At 46.4% G+C, this 26,864-nt stretch overlaps 1 protein-coding gene across 1 annotated transcript in view; it reads right to left on the bottom strand.

Moving 5' to 3' along the window:
- The window catches only part of EXOC4 (exocyst complex component 4), a 409,051-nt gene that overhangs the window by 61,149 nt on the left and 321,038 nt on the right, over positions 1–26,864 (bottom strand). Inside the window, exons 13-14 of the mRNA XM_075599349.1 lie at positions 25,962–26,117; positions 18,399–18,577 (exon numbers count right to left, since the gene is read on the bottom strand). Of these exons, the coding sequence (XP_075455464.1) occupies positions 18,399–18,577; positions 25,962–26,117 (335 nt within the window). The remainder of the gene's footprint in view (positions 1–18,398; positions 18,578–25,961; positions 26,118–26,864) is intronic.

Here is a 26,864-nt window from a genome sequence, read left to right as displayed (position 1 = left end):
ACATGACACCGAGTGCTCATCTGCATGTCATTTCCCAGAATCCCTGGCTACAGTGGAAGCAGTGTATGCTGGGAGATAATGGGGAAAAGCAGGGCTGCAGATCTGCCTGAGACATGTGAATGTGCTCACAGGTGATATTTTTAGTTGCTGTACACTGCACGGTTGAGTGGGGGTGGAGGTACATTTTTTTACCCACCATAACTTATATAATGTGTGGTTGAAGAACAATCTCTCGGAGGGCTACCATGAGGGAAAGAAGGCCAGAGAAAGTCCTGCCTCTAACTCCTTCGTGCAAATGCATCAAGTTGAACTCATAACAAAGTGCAAACTATTATCAAAAGCCTAGAAGGATCAAATGTTTGTTTTTAATTATAGTTGTGTTTGAGGCAAACTTTGCTCAGAACCATTTTGAGATTTATAGCACGGTGTGGATCCATAATTCATTTACCGTGTTTCAATAATAATTAGCTTTGTTACAAAAAGATGAATAGCAAGTCCAGCCATGAGCCTCAGGGAACCTCAACGCGAGCTCAGTCTTCCAGCCTTCAATGCGGCTGTCTGTGGTGCTGGAGATGGGGGAGAATCTGACCTTAAAATATTTAAGGGGTTCAGCAGATTTCTACTGTGTTGTTCCCGTTTGGAGGGACCTCCAGGTTGCCTCGAACCAAACTCCTTAATCTTCTGGACAAGAAGGACGATATGGGCGCTGGGTATTAGCACAAAATGACAAGCATGGCCGTTCGGGTCACTAGAAGATAGAAGCGCACTTTCTATGGGTTACCCCGGCAGCCATATTTGTCGTTTTTTTTAAGCAAGGAACAAGACATTAAAAGTCCATTTTAAAGGCAACCGGAAGGGACCCTGCAGCTGGAATCTGGGCTCCACAAGATCACCCCAATCTTTTAAGGAACCAAAAAACGTCATTTAGAAGGATTTGCTGCTTTAACGTGTAATCTCAGCTTGTTTGGTTATGGGTGTTTGGGGGCAGGGGGGGGGGGTTATCAATTTCTTTAAGATGCAACTATAAACCGTTTTCTGATTTCTTCAAACCCTCAGGGAAAGACCTAGACTCTAGATTGGGGATCTTGTTGATTGCTTAGGGGTGATTAAAGTACAAAAGTTTAAGAATCCTTGATCTAGAGAGAGAAGAAAGTTGCGGTTTCCAACCTTTAAAGATTCGCTAAACCATGCGCAAATGTCTATAGACTAGAGCTTTCTCTAGTTCAGGAGTGGCCAACTCTAGTTCTCTAGGGCCACCAACAGGTCAGGTTTTCAGGATATCCCTGCTTCAGCACAGGTGATTCAGTCTTCGACTGAGCCACTTGTTCTGAATCAGGGATAGCCTGAAAACCTGGCCTGTTGGTGGCCCTTGAGGACTGGAGTTGGCCACTCCTGCTCTAGTATATGTAATTTATAGTATTGTAACAGAGCTTTCTCCGACTGTAAGCAGTCTCTCATTAGCTGCTGGTATCTTCAGGGACACAAGAAAAAAAGGTAAAGGACACTGCAGATTTTTTTCCAGGATGATCCTGTAACGTTAAGTGGTAGCCAGGCTATCAAATAAAGGTTTAAGCCTGTTTGGTTACCCCTGATCCGTGTGTTGGGTTTATAGTGTCAGTTCTTGAGCCCGGGGTTTGTACATGCATAACCTGTAATGTGCGGCAATAAAATATTTTATGCGTTTTTGCCTTTCCAGGAGTGCCAGCATGCAGAGATTGCTGTGGAATGAGTTTCGAGGAGGGTTTTGCGGAGAAAGTGTTGTCAGAATGTGCATAGCTAGTCAGGGTCCAGAGTTGCTGGTTCCCCTAAAAATGTACCCAGGAATCAGGCATAATTCCTGGGTACATGTAGGCACATGTCCAGGCAATATCTCCCCTTGAAAACGCTTTCACGACTCACCACTAGGGGTTCCCTGCTTCAGCACAAACCAGAAAGGTAAAAGAGGCATAGGGATGTGAGGTGTCCCTGAAACAGTCAAGGGGTCCCTAGGTTAATGGGGATACCCAGCAAATGCCCAAGTCACCCAGAATCTATATAGGGGTTCATGGGTTGGAAAAGTGTTCCTGTAGCTGCGGGGATCCCTAGGTAACATAGGGATACCCCAGTTAGTGCCAACGTGTCCTAGAACCTGTTTTGGGTTTGTGGGTTATGGAAGCCCCCTGTAAAGTATAGAAAAACCTGGCCTGTTTAAGGGCGTTTGGGGTTCCCTGTGTCGTAGGAACTCCAGATTTTGGGAGTGCACGTTTTAGGTGGGATATTGGGACGAAAATGTATTCCTTTTGTTTGCAGGAGTTCGGCGGGCCAGCTACTGGTGGTTCCCTGATTCTCCCCAGCGTGCAGGCACTATTTGTGGGGTTGTGGGTTACATTGGGGCTGCACTGTGTCTCCCAAACTCCTGGTTTTCGAGCCCAGATATCCCCAACTAATTTCCCACACATATATAAGGTTCCCCAAGGTTTATACTTTATTAAAGTATGGTTCAGAGGATGTTATACTATATGTATAAAAATACATGCAGTCAGCCTAAGCATTTGCATAGGAGACATGATGTCTACCTATCCATCTGGAATCCAGGATGTGGAGGTGTCGGGCCATTTGGTAGCAAGGAGGGGCAGAGGGAAAGGCCTCAACAGCCAGTTGGGTTTTGTAAGACTCTGCGGAGACTTCCATGCAGATAGCCATGCACCTTTCTCTGACATCAGACAGATGAGCCCTGCTCTGATTGGCAGCTGACAATATTCTCACGTTTCTGATAGGGGGATAGTAGTTTGTGAATGAAACTCAAGAGGTATTATAAACCCCTACGCAAATCAGATTTTTAGTTCTCTCAAAGTTCTCTAAGATTCTCCAGATTCTAGGATTCAATGTTTCAAGTCTCCAGCAAGAAACGGGCTGCTTCAGCGAAAGCTGCCTGGAATATTTTATGTCCTGTTTTTGCAACTGATATCAGGGGAAAATCCTTCTTAGGATTCCCTGCACCTAGAAGAGTCTAGCTTTGTACCCCAGTTCCAAGTGAGTGTGTTTTTTGCCTGTATTTTGTGTAACATTGTGTGTTTGCCTTTTCCTGTGAATAAATGTACAATTTATTTCATTAACTTGTTTTGCTCAATGTATTATCCTGGTAAAAAGGTGTAAATTGCCTGGTTTCCTGTGACAGAGCCATATCCTGCAACGACAGCCGAAAGGTTGCTTCTACTTGTGCTTACAATAGGTCAATATTTTTTTCTTGAGAAAATCCACCGTGCCCTTTTCCTTTTTATGTATGTATGTATGTTTGTATATGTATGTGTAGCCTAGGCCTCTGGCTATAATCTTTCCTTTGGCCCTAAAAGTATAAGGGAGGATACTGGCTGGGTCACATGCCCATGATGTGATGCCTGTCAGTATTGAACCTGCCCTGTTATGGGGCAGGGTTGCAAGCCTCTCCCCTGGGGTACATAAGCTGCCACTCCCAGAAGTCAGGGGCTCTCTTCCATCCCCCTATGGAGTGGAAGCATTTACCCTTTATCCCATCAGGGGGTTAAGGAGCTGAGAAGGGACCTGCAGGGCCTCAAGCCCTGTGGGTACTACTTGAGGGAATTTGCCTGTCATGTCTATGTGCATGCTGCTAATAAAGACCCGGTTGAATCCATCTGCTGTGGCTACTTGACTGGGCACTATCTGAGTTGCCAGTGCGGACCATCTCGGCTGTACCAGGATTCCTCACCGGCTGGAGGCGCTGCGCTACGAATGATCAGCATTGAGAGCCTTTCCTGACACCATCCTATATCACCGGGGAGTTCTCAGGCCCTTCTGCTCTACCTCACAGGAATGCCCCAGCACCAGAATACACCGGTAGTTACATGACCTCACTTAGGGTGGGGGGAAAGGTACGTACGTATATAGCACCCACAGTTGTACTTGGCGCTTTATAAGAGAGACAATATAGGGAATTATAGTACAATAAGTGCAACTAAAAAGATCAGACAATAGGAAAAGTTAATCCCTTCTCCGGAGAGCTTACAATCTAAGTGGTATCATGGGAAATTTACAGAGACAGCAGGTGAGGGAATTAGTGCAGTCGATGGCCGGTCGTTAGCAGGAGTGACTGTGGGTTTGGGGCAGTAGCTATGAGTCCAGGCTATTGAAGCGCTTCATTTAAGAGGTGAGTTAAGGGTGGTCTTAAAGGTGGGGAGAAAAGGTGCTTGGCATATACTAAGGGTGAGGGAGTTCCACAGGTAAGGGGCAGCGAGGGGAAAACTTTTAAGACGAGATAAAGCAGTAGAGGTGAAAGGGGTGGAAAGGAGACAGTTATGGGTAGAGCGCAGGAGATGAGCAGGGGCATAACGAGAGATCAAAGCTGATATGTAAGAAGGAACAGATGAGTGGAGAGCCTTTTCGTCTTGTAATGAGATATCGGGGAGCAGTGGGTCTTGCCACGGACAAATAGCAACGGTATAAGTATACAATCCTGAAGTGAAACTTCTTTGCTGGTGCCTATAGGGTTTTCATGGGGAAAAATTCTTGCATTGTAACGAAAAACCGTAATGCGAGTGACGTCACGGTACTAATAGGCGCGCACTGTCGCTCGCGCCCGTCGTGCTTGCGCAAAAAACCACTGTGCCAGGTCTCGCCGCACATGCACAGTGGCGACCGGACTCTGGCACACATGTGCAGTGGCGGCCGGACTCGGCGCACATGTGCAGTGGCGGCCGGACTCGGCGCACATGCACAGTGGCGACCGGACTCTGGAACACATGGGCAATGGCGGCCGGACTTGGCGCACATGCGCAGTGGCGGCCGAACTCTGGCGCACATGCGCACTGGTGGCCAGGCTCGGAGCTTGGGAGACAGAGGCACCCACACACGCTGGCACCCACAGAGGCGGGCGCACGCACACACACACACACAGGCAGGCATACACACACACAGGCAGGCACACACACACAGGCACCAGAGACAGACACACACACAGAGACACACAGGCACGCGCGCACACACACATACACACACACACACACACACACACACACACACATACACACACAGAGACAGTTAGAATAACTATATAAGTGCAAATAGCTAAAACAGGTGTGTGCCTAGCACGCGCGTTGTAAGTCAAACTTCTTTGCGTTTTGCCACTGACATTCTGCTTTGAATTTTAATTAAAAATATCACCATCACAAATACAATATCTGTGACAAAACAGTGACCAAAGACGTTTCACTTAAAATGCACGTGCTCAGCACACGCAACTTTTTTTTATTTAGTATTGCTTGGTGTGCAACAAATAATTAATTTTTCCATCTTCAGGGACGCAGACACTTAATTTGGAACCTTTATCGAAAACACGCAACCTTGAGGCAACACTTCCCCTAGTTTGAAAATGTATAGAGAGTTGGGAGCTCCAACGAATAGGAAAATAACAACGTCATCAATAATTATTGTATATAGGACTCAGGAGTATAGCTCTAGTATGGAGTGGGTAAAGTGCAAAGTGCCGAGTGAGTAACCAGTAATGCATGAATATCACATCTCCTGAAGGGAACAATAAAAAGTGATGATGAATCACCTTGATGTCATCTCATTGGACAAAAACATGATAAATACTGGAATTATAGCCAGGTCCTCCGGTTCTTCTCCCTTACCTCCGTTGAGAGCAGGGACCTTCCGATGCGCGTCAGGAGTGTGATCACTGCTTCTCGATGCTGTGATCGATGCTTGGTGTGTGATCACTGTGATTGTGTCTGTGAGGGGCTTCTCCCACACTGTTGGGATCCCTCTCAGGTGGAGGCGCTGCACCAGATATTGTAAGTGTTTCACCCCAGGCTCTCTGTGGCAGAGGCTGAGGCTCCTGTGAGCCGACAGGTAGAAAGGCCACATCAGTAGTTCTTGTGTTCAGGGGGAAACAGTGCTACATAATGATTGTCCATTACTCACAATATTTCATAAGACGGTCTCTGTGAGGGGCTGATGCGCGACCACTGGCCTTGTTTCTTTTTGAGGACGGCGCGATGGGGACGGTTGAATGGCTTCTCCCCTTCCTGGCGCTTCCTGTTGGTCTCCATGGGTCATTAGTGGCATTAGGGGTTGGCGCATCGTGGCAATTTTTGGTGGCTGATTAGCTTGCCCTTGTCATATTTCCTATTGGAGGCTTCGGGGCGAGGGGTATGGCACTTTGCCGTCCCTTCTACTTGTTGGTCCTATCATCATCGGGCTCGTGCTGGCATCACGGGGGTTGTGCAAGGACGTGCGCGCGGTGGTGTACATGCGGGCACGGGAAAATGAATTTGAAATGTCTTTTTTGTATTTATATAAGGAGGGTCTTTGGTACTCATATCCCATACTCCTTGTTAAAGGACATTGTGTCCGAAACGCGTAGGAGGTTGCACACCTCCTTTTGGTGATGTTTATTGAACAAATAATTTTCACTTTTACCACATGGCTCCTGGCAGTGCGCTGCTTTCTTCTTTTTTGCTTCCCTTTGTTTGGGCTGTCACATCCCCCAGCACCCAGTCCTTACAGGGCACTGGACATGCTAAGGGGTTATCCTGGGGATGGGCCAGTAAGGAGTCGGTCAAAGGTCACAGAATCTGAAAGACGGGGTCAGGTCCGGTCCACACCAGGAATCCCGCCCACCCGCGTTTCATTAATTAACAGACTCATTGCAAACAGCCACTTATATTACCTTCTACAATCAGCTCAAAACGGCCCTAAACCCACAACTTATCAATCCAATATAACTCTCTGAACGATTGGTTTACTCTAATCACCACTATTTCTGTTCTTTTTTTTTTTTTAACCTTTTCTATCCCAATAAAAGCAAGATGACAAACCGTACAATGTACAGCTTTGAATAAAATGTTTAGCCGTGGCATTCTCATCGCCTGCGTATCTACCTGCACGGTCCACGCAGAGCCCACAGGTATTGGTAATGAATCGGAACGCTTGTCTGACTTCCAGTGTCAAAGGTCACAAATCAAATAAGGATCTGCTCCATCACTTGGCTTCGGGGCTGCATTAATGACCTGGAGGCTAGGCCTTAAAGAGAGTGTAGCTGGACGTTATATAGGCGGTCCCACACAGCGAGGCAACAACACGGATGCTGATCCGTGTAACCCGTTTCCTGAGACAGATTCAGCCCCCCTGACGGTAATAATTGTCCTTCTTTCTATCCGGGGAGACTGTAAATGTTTTCTCTTTCCGTCTGCGGAATTCAGACTCAATCAGCTGCTTATGTTTATCTGTGACTAATAATGACATTGTAATTACAATGTCAACACAAAACAAGAGAGGCAACGTACCCTGTAGATTTGATTACGAACAGTCCAATTATCAAGAGATAAGACTGTAAAAACTGACCACAGCAGGTGTTAAAAGTTAGTTGAAAATATCATTTAAATTAGTAATACTGTATTTTTTTTTTTAAATGGTACCAAATCATCGCTACAGAATGCATTAAACATGCCACTGTCATTATTTCACCAAGGTCCTAGGAGGGGCTGCTCCTGTCTCTTTAATCTAAATCCAACAACCCCACTTCCAGCTAATTAGGCTGGGAACACACTACAGCAATCACTCTAAAAACGTAATCAAACAGACAGACGGCCAGGCCTGGGGTGCATGGAGATTCCATTAGATAAGAGCGCTGATAAGCTGCATTCACCAACCAGCTCAGTAAACAGTGATGATGGAGAGAGTTCAGACTGTCACCAGTGATAAAGAGCCGGCTAAACACTCTATTAGTTTTTCATTTGCCGAATTAATGTTCTTTACGGCCTGTGTGCGCCGGCTGCTTAATGAATGGTCTCGTTACAACTGCCAGCGGTGCTCTAGGGCTGCCTGGCGGGCATAAATTCAGACAAGAAATGAGCCACCGTAATAATGGCACGTCTCCTGTGGAAGTGGGTTTTGTTTGCCTGTGCGGTCCTGCAAGTGTTCAGCTCGGGGGGGGGATGAAACGGACGATCAGTGCAGCCCACGTGTGGAAATACAAAGGGATTCCAGTGGCCTGGAGGGGTGCCAGCCACGAGCAGGCAGTGCATATGCATAACATGCAAGGGCCTGAAATAAATGAAACCCAGCCTACTATTTATCAGAAACATTGCTGCTCTGTCATCCAGGGACCCGTTAGTCCCGTGCCAATGCCTTGGTGTTTAAAGCAGCATCCCATTCTATTTAAAACATCTTATAAACTAGTGATGAAGCAGGGGGTCCCCAGAGCAGAACCACGTTTGGGACCCCCCTTATACCCGAGATATATATACCTCTGTAGAAATTTCCTGTTATTCCTCAACATTCCTGTTATTCAATTTCCTGTTATTTCTCATTTCCTTATTCCTGTTAAACAGACTTTAGCTCTTCTATCTCAAGACTGGAAGGAGGAGGGATGGCTGAGGGATGTGAGGGAGGAGGGATGGCTGAGGGAGGAGGGATGTGAGGGAGGAGGGATGTGAGGGAGGAGGGATGGCTGAGGGAGGAGGGATGGCTGAGGGAGGAGGGATGGCTGAGGGAGGAGGGATGTGAGGGAGGAGGGATGGCTGAGGGAGGAGGGATGTGAGGGAGGAGGGATGTGAGGGAGGAGGGATGGCTGAGGGAGGAGGGATGGCTGAGGGAGGAGGGATGGCTGAGGGAGGAGGGATGTGAGGGAGGAGGGATGGCTGAGGGAGGAGGGATGTGAGGGAGGAGGGATGTGAGGGAGGAGGGATGGCTGAGGGAGGAGGGATGTGAGGGAGGAGGGATGTGAGGGAGGAGGGATGGCTGAGGGAGGAGGGATGGCTGAGGGAGGAGGGATGGCTGAGGGAGGAGGGATGTGAGGGAGGAGGGATGGCTGAGGGAGGAGGGATGTGAGGGAGGAGGGATGTGAGGGAGGAGGGATGGCTGAGGGAGGAGGGATGGCTGAGGGAGGAGGGATGGCTGAGGGAGGAGGGATGTGAGGGAGGAGGGATGGCTGAGGGAGGAGGGATGTGAGGGAGGAGGGATGTGAGGGAGGAGGGATGGCTGAGGGAGGAGGGATGTGAGGGAGGAGGGATGGCTGAGGGAGGAGGGATGTGAGGGAGGAGGGATGTGAGGGAGGAGGGATGTGAGGGAGGAGGGATGGCTGAGGGAGGAGGGATGTGAGGGAGGAGGGATGTGAGGGAGGTGGGATGTGAGGGAGGAGGGATGTGAGGGAGGAGGGATGTGAGGGCGGAGGGATGTGAGGGAGGAGGGATGTGAGGGAGGAGGGATGTGAGGGAGGAGGGGTGGCTGAGGGAGGAGGGATGTGAGGGAGGAGGGATGGCTGAGGGAGGAGGGATGTGAGGGAGGAGGGATGTGAGGGAGGAGGGATGTGAGGGAGGAGGGATGTGAGGGAGGAGGGATGGCTGAGGGAGGAGGGATGTGAGGGAGGAGGGATGTGAGGGAGGAGGGATGGCTGAGGGAGGAGGGATGTGAGGGAGGAGGGATGTGAGGGAGGAGGGATGGCTGAGGGAGGAGGGATGGCTGAGGGAGGAGGGATGTGAGGGAGGAGGGATGTGAGGGAGGAGGGATGTGAGGGAGGAGGGATGTGAGGGAGGAGGGATGGCTGAGGGAGGAGGGATGTGAGGGAGGAGGGATGTGAGGGAGGTGGGATGTGAGGGAGGAGGGATGTGAGGGAGGAGGGATGTGAGAGCGGAGGGATGTGAGGGAGGAGGGATGTGAGGGAGGAGGGATGACTGAGGGAGGAGGGATGTGAGGGAGGAGGGATGTGTGAGGGAGGAGGGACGGCTGAGGGAGGAGGGATGGCTGAGGGAGGAGGGATGGCTGAGGGAGGAGGGATGTGAGGGAGGAGGGATGGCTGAGGGAGGAGGGATGGCTGAGGGAAGAGGGATGGCTGAGGGAGGAGGGATGGCTGAGGGAGGAGGGATGGCTGAGGGATGGCTGAGGGAGGAGGGATGGCTGAGGGAGGAGGGATGGCTGAGGGAGGGTTTGAGGCAGGGATGGAGAAGGTAGGTAATGAGAAGTGGGGTGCACAAACTGCAATTATGATGGTGATGTCATCCATGGTGCAGCAAACACGGTTAATGGTGTTTGGGTTGGCATCAGTGAAGAAGGTGATGATTACGAGAGCAGTGAATCATTCCGTGACCAGCAGACAGCCATGGCATTGGCCACCACCACCACAAATAGTAGCACTAGGTTTCAAAAAGCCTACCACCATCACCCTCATTGGTGCCAGCTTCAGAAACAGCACACACTGTTAGGGAACAGTAGCCAATGCCACCTCATTTGTCATCATCAAGAATGCATGGCCCTAGCACTGGTAGTGGCACAGAAACAGCCTCACACAATGTTACACAACAAAAAAGCGCTGAGGTGGAGTATGAAGATGATGGTGATGCTGGTGGCAGGACTTCACAGCTCAAGCAGGGGGAGCAGCAGGACAGCTTCTTCTAAATGCTGCTAAGGAAGTACTTCCAGGGTATTGTGCCAGGGCAGCCAGTATTACAGTGTTATTTTTTTTTTACATAGGAGAGGATGTTGTTTATGCCATGTCATTGTGAGACGGGAGACTCACCTGGGTACCTCTGCACTTATAGGGCACATGACCTGGTCACCATACATCTACATGACAAGGAAGTGCGACGTTCACAATCAGTAGCACCGTTGTGAGGAGGGATGGCTCAATTCCTGGTCGTCTATTAGGCGACTGAGGTTTTTGGTGTGGAAGTCATCATCATGAAAATGTACTACAGTAGGTGGTAATAGTCATGAGGAGGACGAGGTTGCAAGGGCTGCTCCAGCACATGTGTTTGCTACTAGCCGTGGGCAGCAAAGGTGCTGGGAAAAGGGGCCCTCTGGCATGATTAGACAAACATCTGGTGGACCAATTATGTCTGATAATCCAACACAGCAATCCAGTATTATCGAAGCTTTCAGTAGGTTTGCTCACACAATGTGGCCCTTTTTGCAGAATAGCAAATTGGCCAAAATGCTTGCAGCTGACATGCTCCCTTTAGCTGTATAGAGGCCCACCAGTCACAAGCAGTGAAATCGCTGGCCAAGTCATTCTACTTATATTTCTACTAGATAGGACCCTGGTTTGTATCCAAGGGGGGTGAAAATAATTATAATGCTGACATGTTGAGGCTGCTGGATGCCGTAATTGGCTGCATGAGAAACGACCACTGTACAGGATCTGTGAAGACCAAGGAGGAATATTTTCTGACCCCTCGCTTTCACGTGTGATAGAAAGCACAGCTATTCATCTACCCCCAAGTGGTACACCAACATCAAGTCAAGGAATGGGAAGGGAGGTGGTAGTTGCGGAGTTGGATCCACTGCAAAGAAATAGCCCAGGCAAGGCATGATATATTTAATCACACGTAGGGATCCCAGAGGTGCCCAAAACACGACGTTTCAAAGCAACAGCTGTTACAACCAATCCTACGGAGTTTATTAATGTATAAATATATATATTTAAAAAAAAGCAGGAGCTATTGCACGAAAGCCCTGCCCCATTTTCACGCTCGGCTAATGACTTAACAATGGTGTCTGCCCTCATTGGTGAGTTGTGTGTGTCCCGCTGCAACACTTTGTGTGTGTGTGTGTGTGACACACATACACATTTCTTTCCACATTCCTGAAACAAGTCAAGTGGAACTAGATATTATTCAATGCTCTTTTCTCTCGCCTGTTATAATACGCAACTTAAAAACTGTTGTTCTTGCAAGAAATCTGCAGAAAAGGTAACCAATGGCCCATATATTATTAATGTGCTTTGTATATTTCAAATGTTAATTGTAACAAAGAAATATAATACCACTGAGCGAGTAATGATGTGTGACTTACAGCGCATCGGTTTGAAGATAGGGGAACTCATTAATTAGTATGCAGTATCTGCAATTCAAATGGAATTGGGAAAATCAAACCTTGGTTTTAACCCCATCGCTGCCGAGCGGTCCCAAGAACTAAAATCAATTATACGAGAGCTCTGGAACAAAAAACGGCATTTGAATGAAAACATGCTGATTCTTTTCCATGGGTCTCAACTGAAGTCTATGAGGCCGACTCCAAAACCGGAGAGGCCGACTCCAAAACCGGAGAGGCCGACTCCAAAACCGGAGAGGCCGACTCCAAAACCGGAGAGGCCGACTCCAAAACCGGAGAGGCCGACTCCAAAACCGGAGAGGCCGACTCCAAAATCGGAGAGGCCGACTCCAAAATCGGAGAGGCCAACTCCAAAAGACTCCCAATCGGAGAGGCCCAGAGAACCTGCGAGTTGACAGATCTACATTGTGAGCTTTTTGCAGTGGTTTAATAAAAATGGCTTCAGTTGTAATTCAAAGCAATGTGATAAGAGCCTCACAGCTGCGGTTGCATGAAGTTTTCTTGAACATTTCTACACGTGAAGCAGCAGCCCACTCTGCTCACACCATTGTCAGGGTCTTTTGTTTTCTTTCTTACCTAAGTCGGGGTTCACCTGATCTGAAGACCCCTCCCCCCGAACCTTCCTCTGGTACCGGATTGCTGATCAGTTGTAACCCCTCGCTGAGTGGCTGCTGGGTCACGGATTCCTCCGGCAGCCGACAGAAAGTGGCAGCTCCGTTGGGAGTGGCCGTTCCAACTTTACGTTCATGACCCCCGCATGTGTTTGTTTATTTTTGTGTGTGTGTGTATGTGTGTGTGTGTGTGTGTGTGAATACCTTGACTACCGTGCACCTCACAACTGGAACAGTCTACCGGAGACTCTCACAGCCGCCACCAGTATAAGTTCTTTCCAGCATGTGGATCAAATAAAGCTGATTTTAACACTTCAAGTTTGGCTGAACTCCGTTTTGCAGTGAGCGCCCTTCATTCCTACTTCACTTCAGTTCTTTCCAAACTAAAGATGTCTCACATCTTGAACCGGTCTGTAACTGTTACATACGCCTATAATATATATTATCTCTAAGGCTGCGTCCAGGGTGCCTTCTCCCGTGCTGAGGCGCGCGGAGGCTGAGGGAAAGCGGGTGCTTTCCCTGGCCTTGGTCCGCGCGCCGTCCGGGGGCGGGCCAGTGATGTCACGGAGCTGGTTCGCCCTCATTGGACGAACCGCTCACGTGACCGGCCCTGCGCTCCGGCGAGCGCCAAATCTAACATTTGTATAAGACCTACGCTTCCGCACGCTTGCGGAAGCGTAGGCGAGCCCCTACTAAAGCCGCTCTCATTGCGGCTGTAGGGGCTCACTGGTAAGCACCAGCGCACCTCAGCACGGGTCAGCGCCTAAGCGCTGACCATGCCCGAGGCCTAACTGTGCATGCAATGTCTTGTATATAATGTATAACCTGTTCACTAAATGTAACTATGTATCTGTAACCATGTATCTGTCATCATAACTCTGTGCCCAGGACATACTTGAAAACGACAGGTAACTCTCAGTGTATTACTTCCTGGTAACACATTTTATAAATAAATAAATAAATACAGTACCAGCAAATAAAATCCCCCCTACAAATATTTCTGGAACAGGAGGGTCCATGGAGGTCCGGGGGCCAGGAATCGGCTCAGAGGAAACACCCCGGTTCAGGCAACCTTTTTGGGGGGGGGAGGGTACTGGGGTTGCTGCCATGCTCGGTTATCACTGTTGGGGACGGGGTATTACCTGGCTATGCCGAAGGAGTAACTCAGTTACCACTAAGGTCACAGCCTTCGAAGTGGGCGAAGCCAGTTCGAATCCCAGTGTCCGCACCTTGGGACATTGAGCCTGTCCCTTAATCTCCCTGTGCCTCTGGCACCAACATTATATTGCAGGCTCTATTGGGAAGGGATTCCTAGTGCCTGCAAAATGATATGTGCAGCGCTGTGTACACCGTCAGCGGTATATCATGTTCTTTGGGTGTTATTACTATTATAGGCTACATCTGTTTGAATACTTTTGTATCCTGGTATCATCATTTATTTTAATGTTCGCAGCTGTTACTGATTCTCATTTCTAAGCAATTACTACCCAGAATGCCCAGTTTCTGAATGCATGTTAAAGCAGCATTTATTTCTTCAATATGCGCAATAGCACTGCACATCTTATTATTATTATTATTAGATTGTAAGCTCTTCGGAGCAGGGACTCCTTTTCCTAAATATTACTTTTATGTATGAAGCACTTCTCCCCTTTATGTGTTATTTGTATTATTTGTTATTTATATGATTGTTACGTATATTACTGCTGTGAAACGCTATGTACATTAATGGCGCTATATAAATAAAGACAGACATACATTATTATTATAAACAACTGCAACAAAACGACTCTTGCAGGCTAGCTGCGGCAGCTCTCGCAGGCTCACTGCGGCGGCTCTCGCAGGCTCGAGTGGAATTTTAGCTGCAGCGTCACAGACTTTCCCATTAAAGTTACATGTTCTGCTCCAGACCCCTCACATGTCACTCATTTTGGCAAATGGGGGCTGGCATTTCTTTTTACAGCATAACAAAAACCCACAAGAAATAATACCTTAAATTAAATGCATATTGTATGACTATGCAGGACTGCTAAATAAATCAGGGGCGCTAAAGATAAATGTATAATGAATTTGCATTTCCATGTCTTCCCTTTGCAGTTTCACGGAAGGATTTACAAAGCGCATACCAGAGACACAGCACTGTGAACACATTGTATATTTATACTGGATATATATTTATTTTTAGATTCCACTTTTTTATTTATTTAGCAAAAGGAGAAACTGCCGTTTAGGTAGAAGAGAAGAATTTGGGTAACCAATTATTAACAAAGCCGATTATTTTTTATATAAATGGTGTGCAATTAAAAAATAATAATAATAATAATAAATATATATATATATATATATAGGTGTAGCACAAGATCAGAATAAACACTGAATATTTTCAGCACAATAATCCCCCGTGCCATGCATGGCTACTCTCCTAAATTCCCCAGTGTGACGGCCTCTTTAATCTCTGCATGTAACTGTCGGGCTGTTGGAAGAGGAAGTAGCCATGTGTATTCCCTTAAAACATAAGAGGGGAAGAAAATGACTTGTCACACCTGACCGCTTCGGTAATACAAAATCCAATTGTGAGTGAGGGGAGATAAGGGAAGAATGGAAGGGCCATGGAATCGGCAAACACCGAGTAATGAACGGGGCTGCCACGGTGTGCTCTGATAAAACACTCCATTAGCTGCACTGGCTTTAAATGAGTGATAATTGTGGCCCAGCGGCTGCGGGAGGTGATTGAATTTTTATCTCTTGCTTGGCATCTTGACAAGCTGACCGAGAGGCGACAGTGTCCCCAGCACTCTGCAACGTCCCTCCGTGTCCCCTCTCTGTTGCTGCCAGAGGTACCTTCTATACGCGGCTTTGCAATGTGTTGCAGATCTCGGGCGCTGGGAGGACTGAAGTGTGCACAGTATTCACTGTAAATGGACAGTTCCACGTAGCAGAGGGAAAAAGGTGTGTGTGCCGAGCACGCGCATTTTAAGTGAAACTTCTTTGTCTTTTGTCACTGTTTTGTCACAGAAATTGTATTTGTAATGGGGATCTTTTTAATTAAAAATCAAAACACAATTTCAGTGCCAAAACGCAAAGAAGTTTGACTCAGAACACGTGTTTTAGCTATTTGCACTTCAATGTTTATAGTAACTGTGAATTCCTTGTGTGTATCAGTCAGTGTGTGTGTGTGTCAGTCAGTGTGTGTATGTCAGTCAGTGTGTGTGTGTGTGTCAGTCAGTGTGTGTGTCTCAGACAGTGTGTGTGTGTGTGTGTGTGTGTCAGTCAGTGTGTGTGTGTGTGTGTGTGTCAGAGAGATGTTGGCAGACCGCCAAAAGGCGCCGCACCGCAAAAATCAGCCAGCAAACAGAGGTTGAAGAAAAAGACGATTTAATCACCGATTTAGTCTGCGCAACGCACGCTGAACCGACGCCCTGCAAGTTTGGAACTGTATGGATTCAAGAATACATCTTTATGAGAGTAAAACTCATTGATTCTGGACATTCGTGTTAATATTGGAGGTTTCGCTATGCGCTGGGATATACATGACTCATTGGTTCTCTAGATATGGAGGGAGAGTCCACTCTAACGCTATCCTCCACAAGATACATAAAGTTTATGCTATTTCCTATATACTTCTTAACAGGGTCACGCTTTTTCAAGATTATTATATCTGCAACTGAAGGATTCCTGTTATTTACACATACAGTTTTCCTGCAAGGAAGGGGGGGGGGGGGTAGGGTAATGTCCTGCAGCATGGCTTAGCCGAATCCAGGCCTAAATTTAATGTCAAACACTAACTTCCGTGCCATCAGGGTTTGTTGGACCAAAGAAGATTAACTAGCTTTTTAAGCAGCATAATTACTGCAGTTGTCAAACTCAGAATCATGCATTATCCCTTGTGAATCCCATCCCTGACATATCCTCCCATTAACCTGCTGGGGGTTAATGAGACGGTGGTAGTTAGCTGGTCCCTCCGGTGGTACCACAGTGCACCTCATAACATTTCACTCTTTATTCACCTGACCCCTCTGCTGAGTGATTAAAGATCTTCTGCACGTTTAAGGACTCCTGATGGAACCAGCTTCCAGGATTAAATAAATCCCAGCCGAACTCTGAGCTCAGAGGAGCCAATGTCAGGTACACTATTACCCCACCTGTACGTGATGTCAATCAGAAGCATCGCCACCAGGCAGGCAAAAAATAATAATACACACACACACACACAGCTGTGTTTAAAGCAGCATGCATTGGCTTAAGGGTTACTCGTGTAATATGAGCTTGAGACAAAAGGTGGCACTGTGTGCTCATTTGCATGTCATTTCCCAGAATCCCTTGCTGCAGTGGAAGTGCTGTGTGCTGGGCGATAATGGTGAAAGACAGGGTTGCAGACCTGTCAAAGACGTGCAAATGAGCATACAGTAATATTTCCATTTGCTATATGCTTTACTGTGGAGGGTTTTTGTCACTTTTTTTTACCCACCATAACCTTAATAAGTGTGGTATATATATATATATATATATATATATATACACATTACGTTGCTTAGATTATATATATATAATCTAAGCAACGTAATGTAGTCACCTTCCCATGTTTTTTTTTTTGTTTAAACTTCATTTTCTTTCGATCCTACGGAATGCGTTTCTATCCTCCATACGTACTTCCTGCACTATACTCTTAATTGGTGATCTCATGAGGGTACAGAAATACTTTACAATTTACCGGCACGCACAAATAATTACAAAACCGGTTAGGTGCAGCTCCCCAAAATATCTCGCGAACATTTGGATAACATGGAAACAGAGCTAGTTAAAAAATAATATGTTAGGATACTTAAACATGTTGGAACTTTTGTAAGGCGAGTACATTTAGGCCCATATTTACTAAGCAGTGTTGTGCCAGAAGACACCTTTGCAGCTCTGGAAGACACCGACTGTGCATGCGTGAAGAGCGCTTGCTGGCTGCTCGTGCGCATGCGCGGCCAACGGGCTAAAAAAAACCACATGACAGCACCCCTGAAACTCAGAACAAGGCTCTAAAACCAGGGACTGTCCCGGTCAAACCGGGACATCTGGTCACCCTAAGAATACGGTTTGGTAAATATGGCCCTTAAACATATCACCGCCACTAGTTGCCTGATCCTACGAGGGATTTAATATATATTTGTGTGTGCCTGCATAGGTAGCACAATTTTTGCAGGCACGGGACCCTGTTCCATAGAGCTTACAATCTATCTTTTTCGTTCCTGAGACCCAGGAACTTGCCCATGGTCCCATGGAGCCAACACCAGGAATTGAACCAGGCTCTCCCGCTTCAAACTCAGTGTAATCGTTTTCAGTCAGTGCATTTACTCACTGATCCGTTCCTTCAATGACTTAAGTCGTTGAACAGTATCTTGATACATAATAGACATATAATAAAATCCCTCTTCCTCCCCCCGTACCGCGAGAAGTGGTGTGAGGTACAGGTACCGATGCATCAATCTCCAATCATACAATGGAAAGTTGGTCCATTTCTGACTGGCCATTACCCCACTTCTCACAATATTAAATTGGGGCCAGGGTGTCAAAATTGCTTAAATTAGATCCCTTAAAGACCTGGTCATGAATATCCTGAAGCCAAACGTTGACATATCTCAAGGATATAAATGAGAAACAAACAGGGTTTCAGAGATCGGGGACTATGCTATAAAGCTTGAGGGAGAATTGTTCAGGAGAGATAGGAGACACTCATTCTTAACTAAGACAGTAGTTGGTTGTTGAACATCCTCTCAGCATGACAAATACTACTCCGTAATAAAAATACCTTGAGATAAGCACAGAAGAGGTCTATGGAGTGAGGAAATACAGGATAAAACATTGGAACAAGCAGGATGTGGGATAGATAAGGTAAATAAGGGCACCAAGTGGTCACGTGGACCTTTTCAGGTGTCCTGTGTATCATTGCTATGGTATAAGTGGTTGTTCAGCACTTACCCTGTGAACTGGGCAGGTTGGAGGTGGTTGCTTTCAGCCTCCCCGACAACCACTCCAGGCTCTCGTGCAGGTTCGCCAGGGCTTTCAGGTCACTAACATCCCCCATGATCTCATGCTGCGGAATCAGTTTATCGCCAAGGTTCCCAATCAGAACTTCCGACTCCTTGGCAGAGGCAGCCCTGGTAATGGGAGAAAGACACAGCCCATTGAAAGTACGGCTCTCTAAAGGGGTGGTTTATTCTGTAAAGGTTTTACTACTATATCACACCGAAGGATCTCCGTTTTCACCTTCCCCGTCTTTTCCTTGCTCACCGATTTTCTTCTAAACTGTATTTTATTCCCAAACCTGAATTAATATTGCTACTAAGTGACATTAGTGGACCTCAAAGAACCTTCCCTTTGATTGTCTGCATGGGAGACAGCTAGGAAACAAATACAGAATATAGTACGGTTGGTCATGTGCTTTGACCCCTGGAATGCCCCATGACTTCTCCAACACGTCAGGAGAGCTGGCACTACGTCAGGTAAGCGACCTCATAGGCTTTTGCTCATCTCAAACGTTAGATCGACAGGAGCGCAGTACGCGATGTGCCCGGAAGAGGAGCAGTGCTGTAGTGATCATGTGATCTACTTTAGATGAGTAAAAACATCATTGGGCTGTGGCCATTAAAGGCTTAGTGCGCCTACCTTTTCATTTTACCCCCGCTATAAATGGAGACAACACAGTTTTGGCGGAAGTAAAAAAGGTCACAGTTTTATTTCTTTAACAATAATGAAAAATAAACTGTCAGGTAGCCCGCAAGTCTCTCTTTGCAGACAACTCCCTGCCCCCTGCCCGGTGCATGGCGGGAGACCCCCATGCTGCGTCCGGCTGGTCTTTGCCAATTCTTTGGTGCTGCAGCCCCTCTGGCAATCAAAGGGATAAAGCAGGGGTTCTCGACTCCAGTTCTCGAGGCACCCCCAACAAGACTGAGCCACTGAGTGAGCCACCTGTGCTGAAGCAAGCTCTTCGAATGAGCCAACACTGCTGAAGCAGGGACATCCTTAAAACCTGACTTGTTTGGGGCGTTTTGGAGGACTGGAGTTGAGAAACCCTGAGTTAAAGGACAGCACATGGAGCCCACGGTTACAAGAGATCACATTGGTGGTACGCGACCATAAATCTACTGGTCTGCAAGATGTTCTGGCAGCTAACTGGTTAAACCTGTCCCATCAGTGTCCTTCACCCCAAAAATAACATGCAATACCAACAAAACGGAGTACATACGACCTCTATGGCTAACTGAGCCACCTGTGCGGAGGCTGCGATATCCTGAAAACCTGACCTGTTGGTGGTCCTTGAGGTCTGGCATTGGCCACCCTGCACTAGAGGATGAGTGGGAGCAGTAAAAAGCTAATTTTAATTTAACCTATTTAATAGCTGCACCCAGCGTAACATACACTGATCCTTAGAGAAACATATACATAGATCTACCTGACTTAACCCATAGGGAGGGAGCTTTGAGAGAAACGACCTGTTTGGGGGAGGGGGGGGGGGGTATTGAGGACTGGAGTTGAGAACCCCTGCTGTAAATGTATTTATGAACAGTTTTGGTCTTGAGCCCTTAACGCAATGCCCCGCCTGCCTCCCTGTATATCGCTGTCAGAGTGTAAGCGTATCCTTCATGCCGATATTTGCTTTCCCTGTTTGATGTACCTATCTACTGCACTGTATTTTACTAGCCAATATTCCAATCTCTGCATGCTAATTCTATATAGCGCCATATTAACAAGAATAGTTTGATTGCACAGTGGCTGCTGAATCTTCTCTCTTGACTCTGGCGGTGCCGGGGATAGCTGTAATCATTCTGTATGCTTCCTACGTCTCTTCCTCTTCTGTTCTTCCACATCAAAGTCAAGCTCGCTAATAATAAATGCACTTCTACTCTGAAATGTCTGTTCGGTTAATGAAATGAGAGGTAACCTTTATGTGACTTGAAGGACACCAAGTGCCAAACAGTCCCCAGGGGCTTTAAAAACTAATTATATGAGCAGAATCCGGCCTTTCTTCCCTCACCTGCCCTGCTGAATGTGCTTAATATGCTAAATCCGCGGCTGATCACCTCGCCAGGGTGATAGGTGCGGACTCTTGTGCCCCGCTTTCCGAGCATTAAACCTCGGAGCTCTGGATTGGGTCGAGCCCAAAGAACTGAGATGCAGTGGGAGGTGTGAGTAATCGTCTCACGCTGGGTTGATGTTTAGATGTTTAACCCTGGAATAGAGGTGCTTCTGTGTTACAAAAACATAGAAAAGTACAACTGGGAAAAAAAGTGAATATTGTCTTGAATGCAATGGATTTCATTTTTCTTCCCCAAAATACAATTTAAAGGGACAGACCTTCCCCATACTAGGGGTAGTGACGTGTAATCTGGGGACCTGCCTTTTTTTTCAAATCAAAATCTCACAGATATTTATAGTCACGTGAAAAAGAAAGTACACCCTCTTTGAATTCCATGGTCTTAAATATCAGGACATAATAACAATCCTTAGCAGGTCTTAAAATTAGGTAAATACAGCCTCAGATGAACAACAACACATGACATATTACACCGTATCATGATTTATTTAACAAAAATATAGCCAAAATGGAGAAGCCATGTGTGAAAAACTAAGTACACCTTATGATTCAATAGCTTGTAGAACCACCTTTAGCAGCAATAATGTGAAGTAATCGTTTTCTGTATGACTTTATCAGTCTCTCACATTTTTGTGGAGGAATTTTGGCCCACTCTTCTTTACAACGTTGCTTCAGCTCATTGAGGTTTGTGGGCATTTGTTTATGCACAGCTCTCTTAAGGTCCAGCCACAGCATTTCAATCGGGTTGAGGTCTGGACTTTGACTGGGCCATTGCAACACCTTGATTCTTATCTTTTTCAGCCATTCTGTTGTATATTTGCTGGTGTGCTGGGGTCATTGTCCTGTTGCATGACCCAATTTCGCCCAAACTTTAGCTGTCGGACAGATGGCCTCACATTTAACTCTAGAATACTTTGGTATACAGAGGAGTTCATGGTTGACTCAATGACTGCAAGGTTCCCAGGTCCTGTGGCTGCAAAAACAAGCCCAAATCATCACCCCTCCACCACCGTGCTTGACAGTTGGTATGAGGTGTTTGTGCTGATATGCTGTGTTTGGTTTTCGACAAACGTGGCTCTGTGCATTATGGCCAAACATCTCCACTTTGGTCTTGTCTGTCCAAGGGATATTGTTGCAGAAGTCTTGTTGTTTGTTCAGATGCAACTTTACAAACCTAAGCCGTGCTGCCATGTTCTTATTAGATAGAAGAGGCTTTCTCCTGGCAACCCTTCAAACAAACCATACTTGTTCAGTCTTTTTCTAATTGTATCGTCATGAACTTTAACATTTAACATGCTAATTGAGGCCTGTAGAGTCTGAGATGTAACTATTGTTTTTTTTTTTGCAATTTCTCTGAGCATTGAACGGTCTGACCTTGGGGTGAATTTGCTGGGACGTCCACTCCTGGGAAGATTGGCAACTGTCTTGAATGTTTTCCACTTTTGAATAATCTTTCTCACTGTAGAATGATGGACTTTAAATTGTTTGGAAATGGCTTTATAACCCTTCCCAGATTGATGGACAGCAACAATTGCTTCTCTAAGATCATTGCTGATGTCTTTCCTCCTTGGCATTATGTTAACACACACCTGAATGCTCCAGACCAGCAAACTGCTAAAACTTTGGCTTTTATAGAGGTGGTCACACTTGCTGCTGATCAATTAATCAAGGGCATTTGATTAGCAGCACCTGTCTGCTACTCAGCATCTTAATTCCTATGGAAGCAGTAAGGGTGTACTTAGTTTTTCACACATGGCTTCTCCATTCTTTGGCTTTATTTTGGTTAAATAAATCATGACACGTGTAATATGTCGTGTGTTGTTGTTCATCGGGGGTTGTATTTACCAATTTTTAGACCTGCTAAGGAACAGATGATTGTTATTATGTCCTGATATATAAAACCATAGAATTCAAAGAGGGTGTACTTTCTTTTTCACATGACTCTGTGTGTATGTGTGTATGTGTGTATGTGTGTATATATATATATATATATATATATATATATATATATATATATATATATATATATAAAAATTTATTAGAGAATACATTTCGCCTTAAGTACTTTGGAGTGGCAATCTGAGACTTGGGAGGGTTTTGATTTCCTCTGGTGAAACCCTTTTGTGTACAGTTGAAGAAGAGTTTGCACAGGCAAAGCCCCCCTCTCTCTTTCCTTTGACTGGTTCTTTGATACGAACGTGATGGGATACGGGTAGAAATAAATCTTGATTGACAAATACTCCCCCTCTGGATACCCCTGAAGAAAAATAATACTGCATTCCTAATAGCAGAATAAACTGCTGTAACCATGATTACATTCGTTTCAGGAAGACAATTAGATTGTTGAACTCTTTACAAAATGTTGCTTCTAGGACCGCTGTCGGGGGCTGCAGCTTTGCAGGGTTAAAGGGACCTGATAAGATTTGCCACCACGCTGAAAACCCTCCCCAAGGCATCACGGATTCATAATGCTTTGGTTTTACAGTATGTCTACATTTCTAATGACTCACAGCACCGAACTGCACATCACCTAAACGTGATGTAATTAGGTTGTAATGCCAAAGGCTTTCAGTACTGTGCTCCTGGAATGATCACAAAAAGTTAATGGATATAGAATTAGTGGGCGTGGGGGCTCCAAACCTTCGTTTTTAAAGCCGGAAACCCTCCCCCCCCCCAGAAGCCTATGAGTTTAACTCGTGTAAGTTATTATTATTGGCAGGGTTCCTGGACACTTAATAGTTCACACCCTTATATCTGCCGAATGAAGCGTCGGATTCTAAAAATAAGAACGGAGTTGGGAAGAGCAAGGAAAGATCTTTTACATTAAAAAAAAAAAACAGCCATCATTGTGTACTGCTGCTTTAAACCTGCATACAGGCGTCTCCTGCCATAGCACTGCTTAGAATGCATGGGCCACAATGTTTAGGTCGTCAGGAAAGGCATCTGATGATGCAGAAGATACACCTCTTCCCCCATTATGCGGTCTTTCGTTTTTATTCACCGTTATTTTGCATTATCGTTTATTCCCGTCTCCTGCGCACACACAATAGCATAAATATATACACACAAAACGTGTGGCACAAGACACTGGATTTACAGGACACATTGTGGTATCTTGTTACCCGTAGTGTAGAGTTTAAGGGCTCTGCACACTGCTATATAGTGATATTTTATGCTCTGACTTATCCATTTCCCCCTTTCCTCTCTCTGACCATCATCTTGTCTCGTTTTCTCTCTCTCACGTCTCCTCTTCCCCCTTGTTTCTGCTGAAATCTGCGTCCCATTAACCTCCTGGCTCTTGACTCCACTTTGCGACCCTCCCTTTCCTTTCTCTGCTCAGCTACAGGACCCCGACAACCTGGTCAGGAACTACAACTCTGCCCTATCCTCCTCTCTTGATTTACATTTCCCTCCTTTTCTGTCCCGCCCTTCTGACCCCGACCCTGGCTAAACTGCTGCACGCGTATGCTCCGTTCCTGCAGTTGCTCCTCTGAACGCCTCTGGAGGAAACCTCACATTCTCGCAGACTTCCTTCACTACAAATGTATGCTATCCTGTTTCAACTCTGCCCTCTCTCAGGCTAAAAAAGCCTAATTTTCATCAGTAATCAACACAAACAAGTCTAACCCACGCCGACTCTTCTCTGTCTTTGATTCTCTACTCAGACCACTGTTTTTAAACCTTCTTTCTTCCTCCATTTTCCCTCAGGACTTTCCTGACTATTTGAAGACTAAGGTGGATTCTATTCGTCAGGACAGCCCCTCTGTTTCCTCCTCATATTCTACACCTCTGCCTAACTATCCTCCTACCTTCCTCAACTCCTTTTCCTCTGTCACAGAGGAGGATGAGTCACTATTGATCTCCTCTTCTCCTACCACCACCCTTTTGACCCCATTCCCTCCTATCTCCTGAAACCTCTTTCTCCTACTCTAATCCCTATACTTAAACATATTTTCAACTCCTCCCTCTACTCTGGTACCTTTCTCGTCTACTTCAAGCACGCAGTTATACCTTTACACAAAAACAGCAAGCTTGACCATATCTGTCTCTCTAATAATCGCCCTGTCTCCCTCCTACCTTTTGTTTCAACTCCTTGAGCACCTTGTGTTCACTCGCTTGCTCCACTTTCTCACCAGCTACTCTCTCCCAGACCCTCTTCAATCTAGTTTCCGCACTGCTCACTTCACTGAAACAGCCCTCACAAAAAGAAGCGCAATTGTTTGCCCAAAGCAAAAAAGAAGTGGATTAACAATTTACCTGGTAACACACAAGTTTACAAAAACAGCAATCCGGGCCGTGAATGGGTTAAAATAAGTGATCATCGTCTACACTTACCTTTAAAACATGCCACTGCAATGATTTCAATATGGTCTATGCAAGGACTGCACTATTAAAGTTAGTTGTGGGACCACAAGAGAACCTACGACAGTAACATGTACAACAGGTTAACCAGGGGTGCTAAACTCCAGTCCTCAAGCCTCACCAACAGGTTAAGTTTTCAGGATATCCCAGTTTCAGCACCAGTGGCTCAATCAGTCACTGCTTCAGCACAGGTAGCACAATCAATCAGAGGCTCAGTCTTACCTGTGATGAAGCTGGGATATCCTGAAAAACCTGACCTGTTAGGGGGGCTTGGGGACTGAAGTTGAGCACCCGCTGGTTAAATGTAGGCACTATTGTAAACACACGTGATTAGGTATTTTTAAGTCATTCTTAATGTTGTAGTAGCCACATATGCTCTGGAGTGTTACTACCCTCTTCACCTAATCTCTACTGTGAGAGGACTGTTTGTGAACGGGTCTATATGCACTAAGATTGTTGATGCAGGACTGTCCCCTGGTTTGGCTTGTGGTGGAAGCATCATTAGCTTGGATATGATGATGATGATGATGATGATGATGATGATGATGATGATGATGGGGAATACGAATGACTAGATAACATACAGAGCCAAAGAAAATAAAAACTGGCTCATTTGTACACAAGAAACAAATTAAGAGACAATATGCTGCCTCCCAGGTGGTCGGAACATTTCTAAGAAAGTCATTTACATTTATAAGCTGTTTAAAGAGCTCTATATTTGTTGGCTACGTGTGACTGGCTCTGGGACAGCAGGCGACTGGCCTTTATTTCCCGGGACTGCAGGCACCGGGACAGCAGGGGGACTGTGACATTAGGGGACTGGCACTGCAGGGGACAGGCTCTGGGACAGCAGGCGACAGGCCTTTATCTCCAGGACTGCGGGTGACTGGGACAGCAGGGGACTGGCTCCAGGAATGCAGGCGATCGGGACAGCAGGGGACCGGGACAGTGGGTGGACTGGGACAGCAGGGGCCTGGCTCTTGGACTGGCTCCGAGACAGCAGGGGATTGGCTCTGGGTCTGCAGGGAACTGGCTCCGCGACTGCAGATTCACACTACATTTTAAATTCTGGTATTACGTCTCACCGTATGAAATCCTCCTCCTCTTCTCTCTTGGGTCGGAGTTGCTTGGGCTGGGCCATGTTTAGCCAATTGGGAAGAGACTTCAAAAGCCTGGTGATGTCGTCATCCTTGGCCCACGAAGCGCTGATCACCAACTTCTCCTCCGACTGAACGATACCCCTGGGAGAGAAACGATGCAAAAGCGGAGGCTGAAACACAACCAGATATGCAATGTTGAGGCCAGTGACAATATGGACCGTCCTGGCCACAAAGAGCGGTCCTAAGAAAATATATGAATGTACGCATGTAGAATTGTATTTGTGTGTTGTAGTCAAGAGTGTACGTAACACTTTGCAAAATGACAATACAAGGTAAATTGTCCTGGAACAAGATTGCATGTTTCCCTGTTATTGGGCTGCCAGCAATCCCAGTCTAAGTTTGCAATATTGTTGCACCCCCTGTGGCTTCCTTGTCAGTTGCCTTGGCAACCCCACTGCCTTTTCACCATGGGATGGACTGCTCTTCCTTCCCTTGCCAGTTGGTATAATCCCAGTTTCATTTCCCATCAGCCCAGACCAGCATGCTGCCCTTTTAGAACCAGCAGCCATCTTGAGCAGTCATCTCACCTACTCCTGGTAAAGCTATTGAATTTTACCTATCCCTATATCCTGCATGTTCCCACTGCCCTCATATCTCCCCTTCCCCTCCATTGCTCCCATGCCCCAGTGTTCCACCAGTACCTTTTCCCCCTTATTTGTATTGTTGTTGCCCCTAAATAAACACTTCAGCAAGTAAGAAGGTTCCCTTGCTTGATATATGGGATTGAGTTAAGATGCCTGTGTCTACCCACTTGCCACAGTGTGTGCTTGAGCCAGAACATAAACAAAGCACAAACAAAGGGGATAAGCGCGAGAGGTAAATGACAAA

This window comes from Ascaphus truei, chromosome 5 (genome assembly GCF_040206685.1).
Source record: "Ascaphus truei isolate aAscTru1 chromosome 5, aAscTru1.hap1, whole genome shotgun sequence".
NCBI lineage: Eukaryota > Metazoa > Chordata > Amphibia > Anura > Ascaphidae > Ascaphus > Ascaphus truei.
Note: the sequence above shows the minus strand (reverse complement) of the source record. Positions and strands in the feature narration are given on the sequence as shown.